Source organism: Amphimedon queenslandica, unplaced genomic scaffold (assembly GCF_000090795.2).
Source record: "Amphimedon queenslandica unplaced genomic scaffold, v1.1 AMPQUscaffold_12051, whole genome shotgun sequence".
NCBI classification, from domain to species: domain Eukaryota; kingdom Metazoa; phylum Porifera; class Demospongiae; order Haplosclerida; family Niphatidae; genus Amphimedon; species Amphimedon queenslandica.
The window spans coordinates 2943-8996 of NW_003547710.1; the positions used below are offsets into that span (position 1 = coordinate 2943).

Here is a 6054-nt window from a genome sequence, read left to right on the forward strand (position 1 = left end):
GTAGCTGATGGTATTGACACAGAAAAACAAAGTAAGATGCTTTGCTTTAAATAATCAGTATTTTATTAATTGCTTTTATTTTACTTAGATCTATTTATTACTATGTCAAGAAGTGACGTTTCATTAGCCACACTCCAAACACTGCCTACAACTGAAAGTGAGCCAGTATACATAACCTGCGCGTTAGTTCACACTTCCTTTGAAGTAAAGTATGAATACCATTAAATCGTGATTAAATGTAGGCGTAGAAATCTTCACCCATGCAAGTACCACACCCCTTGGTTGGCAGAAAGCTGCATCGAAGGAATGGAGATCGAGGAAAATTTCAAAAATAAGAAGGAAAGTAGTAGTTTATAGCAGCAAAGAGGCTCCTCGCTGATTCATTGGTGTGTATAGCAGAAGTAGCAGCTCTAATTTAAAGAATAGATGTAAGAAGAACTGCTCATTTGCTTTTTTATTCTTTTCTTCCTTTCGTTTGTACTGCATTCTGCCAACCAGGGGAGTGGCTTTAGTCAGGCTCCACCTTAGGCCTTTGATCTGAAGGTGAGAGGTAACGCGCAGGTTATGTATAGCATTGTCTGTTATAGATGGTGCATGTTATAGAGGAGATGCAATCTTTACTTGCTTGCTTTAAAATATTATGAATTGAAATATCTACCGTATTGCCTGATTACAAGCCCAGCTCAAATAAACGTGCATCCCTAAAATGTTATGGCTGTATATATAGCCCAGTTGTTTAGATTGTTTCAAATAACCTAACTTTTGAAGTGCAGTGTTTTATGATTATCACAAGGTCACTGGTTCAATTTTTGTTTTGTCATTTTTTTATTATATAGTAACTATAGCTTATGTATTGTTGTAGGTGTTCGTAAACTTGAGCGCATAGTTGATCAAGTTGATGATTTGCAAGACTCTACTAATGAATTACATGGAAAATATGTTTCGCTTGCTCTTGCAGTGAAAAAGTCACTTGAAAGTAATTCTATTGATGTAGAAGATGCAAAGTTTTTGATAAAGGAATGTTTAAAGAGAAAAGCTAGTGTTGTTCCTGAATTAATGCCCTGCATTGATATTCTCAAGAAGGTTAATGATTTTAAAAGCTTTTTTGAGTTTCTAAGTGATTTTCATTTCATTGGTTATCTCAATTACAAGCTATTGAAGAAACTCATTATTGAATTTGCTAAGAATGATGATGAGATTAACCGGCATTTACTTGAATATGAAAAAGAATATGCTAAATTGTTGAGTAAAGCTTCCTTTAATGACTTGATACCTTTATTTGAAAAACAATCTGATCTATCTCCTACTGCTCCTCTTGGCTTACCTTACATTTCTTTTCATCTTGAGAAGCCTTGGTTACTCACTTGTGTTTATACATGGGTATCGACCTTTGGTGAATTCTCATGGTCATCTGATGCGATTCTAAAACAATTAAGGAAGAACTGTATTATCATCACTTATGCTATACTGCCATGTGTTCTTGATGATGTCATGAGAGATCTCAAGGATCCAGTAATATTGAAAAAGCTAGAGGACAATGATATTAGAGTAGTTGAATTACCACAAGAAGAGGAAGGTAAGATGGTGCAGTATGCAAAATTATTTACATTGTATATTTTAATTTTTTACAGAAGATTTTGAGGGCAAGAAAGAAGGTATAATACTTTTACTACCTGTATATTAGCTTTTATTAGTTTATATACAATTATTTTTTATTTTTATATTTTCAGACCCACAGATTGAATCCACTGCTGCTAAAATAGAACCAGTACGTCAGTATAATAATTACTTTTCATTGATAAATTTTCTTTGAAAAGAAGGTTGATGCTTCTTCAATCATGCAGACCACATCATTGGAGGGAAAAATTTCCACCACGAGCACTACTTTGGTAGGTATAGCACATTTACAGCTACAGTAAATTATGCATACACATATCTATCATACAATGTATAGTGGAAAATTTGTTTTGCGAATCTATTAAAAAGTCAATTTTGTGGCCTTTAATTTTTGTAATTTTCTACTTTTCAGCCATCTTGAACCTTATTAAATCAATTTTTGTGTATTTTATTTTTATGAATTTTGAAATATTAAGAAATCCATAAAATCATTTGCCATGGAAATTTTTTGCTATGCAGTAGTGTTAAAAGAATGAAATTTACATGTAGTTATTAAACTAGCCAATTTTGAGATAATTTGTGTCAACATTGTGAACATTGTTGTCTTGTCTAGTTAAGCTGATTTTGTGCGACTAGTTTTTGTGCTTTTTTTATTTGATGTTAATTCAGTAATAAGCTATTAAGTTGTTTATTAGTGATCAGATTGTGCTAAGCAGTACTGTCTATACTGAGTTTGTACTACATTGCATGGCAAAATGTAGGTCATACAAAGAGACATAACTATAGTGGGAATATTTGGTGGCTCTTAATATTGGTGATTCTATGATAGCAATGCATTGGTAGTCTTTATTGCACAGTGTAAATAAGTAAATACCTTAATCTTAATTTTATAGACAAGTGAAGCTAAATTAATATACATGTACAACTGTAATTATCTCTTTTTAAACAGAGGCCCGAAGCTGCATCAATTGGGAAAGAAGTGAAAAGTTCCAGTCTGGTACGATGATAAATTGTATATTAGCTTTACATGTAATTACATATGTAGGGAAGAGATTTGATAAAGTCTATAAAATCTCATACTAAACCTAAGAAAGTTATTGGTCTACTTGAAGCTGGAGCTGATCCTAATGCTACAGAGGTTTGTAGCTACATGTATACTGTAATATTCTAATTTGGTGGCTCTCCTGCTCTTATTATAGCCATTGAAAAAGGTAATATTGATATTGTTAAATTGTTACTAGAGAAAGGAGCTGATCCTAATGTTACTAAGGTTTGTAGCTACAGTACATGTATTCTGTAGTATTCTAATTTGTTATAATAGTATACATCTAGTGGCTCTCCTGCTCTTATTATAGCCATTGAAAAAGGTAATACTGATATTGTTAAATTGTTACTGGAGAAAGGAGCTGATCCTAATGTTACTGAGGTTTGTAGCTACAGTACATGTATTCTGTAGTATTCTAATTTGTTATAATAGTATACATCTAGTGGCTCTCCTGCTCTTATTATAGCCATTGAAAAAGGTAATACTGATATTGTTAAATTGTTACTGGAGAAAGGAGCTGATCCTAATGTTACTGAGGTTTGTAGCTACAGTACATGTATTCTGTAGTATTCTAATTTGTTATAATAGTATACATCTAGTGGCTCTCCTGCTCTTATTATAGCCATTGAAAAAGGTAATACTGATATTGTTAAATTGTTACTGGAGAAAGGAGCTAATCCCAATGCTACTGAGGTTTGTAGCTGTATTATACTGTATTTTTTAATTTGTTACAATAGTATAAATCTGGTAGTAATCCTGCCCTTATTGTAGCCATAAAGAAGAATAATATTGGAATTGTTGATGTGCTACTTGAAAAAGGAGCTGATCCTAATATTGGTTTTAATACTGTAAGTTGCCAGTACATGCATGTAGTTATGTAACAGCCAGTGCATCATATGAGGTTTTACTATTTTTTAAAAAGATTAAACATGCTAGCTTTTTAAAAGGATTATTAGCATTAAAACTATACATTAATAATTTTAGTGTACCGTAATTTTGGTATGGTAATTTTCAAATGTCCAATATTTCTCCAAAATTTCTATAGAAGCTAATATTCTTAGGTACAAATATGTGACCATAATTGACAAAAGGTACCTTATGGCGGATAGGAAAATTGGTCTCTATAGCCTAAAAATCCAACTTCCTGAGCTCCATTAATCATAAAATTACTCCAGAGGATGCAAAAAGTTACTATGTAGCTTATAGAAACAATTGTTGACTAACAGAGCACTCACAGGTTGATATTTTTCATTTTAAAGATGAATTTTAAAATCCGCCATAAGGGCCCTTTTGTCAATTATGGTCACATATTCGTGGCTCTAGTAAACTTTTTTTTTCACTTCTACAGCACTGATACATGGCTTATATTGAAAAATGGGATAATAGATTAAGATTCTGGCTTCTTCACTGGCTTGAAAATAGTATTTAGAGCTATAGCCCAATAATTAGTTTTTTATGTGTGAGTGGTAGGGGTTAAAATTTTTTCAATATAAATGAACTGCAAAATACTAAGACAAAAATCAATACCCCACCAACCGTATGGTCTACATGTATAATTGTATCCATACATTACTTACACACAATATTAGCACTTGCTTTAGTAAGCAACTTTTAAGTATCTGTTTTTATTAATTATGATCATAAAATAGTTGTATTAATATAGTATGATGGTACTCCTTTGCACCATGCCAGTGAAACTAGTAAAACTAATATTGTGAAATTATTAATAACTAAAGGAAAAGCTGATGTGAATGCTGCGGATAAGGTAAAGTTGTTCAATAATTATTTAATTCTATTTGTATTATTTAATTTTGTATTTATAGTACAACAGCACTCCATTGTTTAATGCTGTTAAGAGTGGTAGTATTGAAGCTGTTGATATTCTATTAACTAATGGAGCTAGAACTGATCTTGTGGATAAAGTAAGTTTTATGCTGAAACTTGACCATGATTATACAACATAAAATTTGAAAGCTGTAACTTTTGGAGATTTAAGATTCAATTTATGCTGCATGCTGGCAGTGTCTTTTCATTAAAATTAAATTTAGCAAATTTGCAAAATTACTGCAAACACCAACACACATGCAGGCTAACATATTGCCTGCATGTGTAGTCATAATGTTTCATGGGTAACTAAATTTGTGACTGAGTACAAATTGTAAATATTACTATTCAAAATTTATGTTTGCACATGCCCAGTGATGAGTTAATACTGCCTAATACTGTAAATAACTGTGCACATTTAGCAAAGCAGACTGCCTACAATGTATGTAATTACTTAATACAATAGCAGGCTGGCAGTTTTGTTTGTTGTTTATTTATTATTATATTTATAGTATGGTAAAACTCTACTACATTGTGCTGGTGAATCTGGTAAAGTTGAAATGCTTGAGTTTTGGATTAAGAGAGGAGAATATGATGTGAATGTGAAAGATAAAGTAATTAATATTTAAAATTGGTAGTCACTTAATGTTTTATTATAGTGGAACAGAACTCCATTGTTTAATGCTGTTGAGAGTGGTAGTATTGAAGCTGTTGATATTCTATTAACTAATGGAGCTAGAACTGATGTTGTGGATAATGTAAGTGAAACCTACGTATGTACTGTAACAACCTGATACAGTAACACTGATTATACTGATATGTACATGTACATCAACTGCTTACATTGATTATTCACTAACGTTCACGTGCATTTCTAGTAATTGAGACATCATAATCCTCAAAATGTCATTAAGTTATGAAGTCATTAAATCAACAAGCTAAATTTGATACTATAATATTATATAGGCGATAGCCTATATGTTGGATTCAGGTGGATTTTTCAAGATGGCGGCCGTTTTTATACTTTTAAAAACGCTTATAACTCTTTTATCTTACATTGTACAGCCTTATAAATGGTTTAGATGAGCTCTTCTTCACTGAGCGATTCTCCTGGTACCTTTAAAGTGAACTGTAATGTAGCAGGAGCAATTCTGGAGAATAAGCCCAAATTAAAATTTCTGAAAAATTCTTTAGACTTCTTCTTTCATCTTCTTCTATCGGGAGGATAATCTTTTAAACCAGAGAACTGCTCGAGTTGGCTTTTACATCACTCCTCAGGGCTTGGGTCAAGGACCACAAAGGTAGTTTCTAAAAGAAGCAAGGAGAGAACAAAATGGAAGACAAAATCTAGCTGCAGAGTGCAGACACCGCGTGGGTTTGTGGTTTGACGCCATTTTAATTTATGCGCACGTGATCAGCATGAATAATAATTAACCTAACCACACAATCATAACTGAATGTAAATTACTACATTAAGAAAAAAGAATGGAAACAAGTAAATAAAAAACATTAAAAATGGGAAAATAGTAGGATTGAATTGGGACAAAAGTAAGGAAACAAGGGGTACT

General features: G+C 32.2%; 1 protein-coding gene and 2 long non-coding RNA genes across 3 annotated transcripts; all 3 read left to right on the plus strand.

Annotated features, from left to right (window-relative positions):
• Positions 1-2788, plus strand: LOC109588504 (uncharacterized). Its single transcript, XM_020004662.1, has 7 exons — positions 1-31; positions 89-1576; positions 1632-1655; positions 1731-1768; positions 1818-1889; positions 2567-2614; positions 2663-2788. Exons 2-7 carry the CDS (start codon positions 1057-1059, stop codon positions 2786-2788), a joined length of 828 nt encoding a protein of 275 aa, XP_019860221.1. The 5' UTR covers positions 1-31; positions 89-1056.
• Positions 2789-2796: 8 nt separating this feature from the next.
• Positions 2797-3558, plus strand: LOC109588507 (uncharacterized). Its single transcript, XR_002188208.1, has 5 exons — positions 2797-2887; positions 2939-3043; positions 3095-3199; positions 3251-3355; positions 3400-3558. It is a non-coding gene; the product is annotated as an uncharacterized LOC109588507 (long non-coding RNA).
• A 984-nt stretch (positions 3559-4542) lies between these two features.
• LOC109588506 (uncharacterized) lies at positions 4543-5184 on the plus strand. The gene is made up of 3 exons (XR_002188207.1): positions 4543-4584; positions 4999-5100; positions 5146-5184. It is a non-coding gene; the product is annotated as an uncharacterized LOC109588506 (long non-coding RNA).
• Positions 5185-6054: the final 870 nt, after the last annotated feature.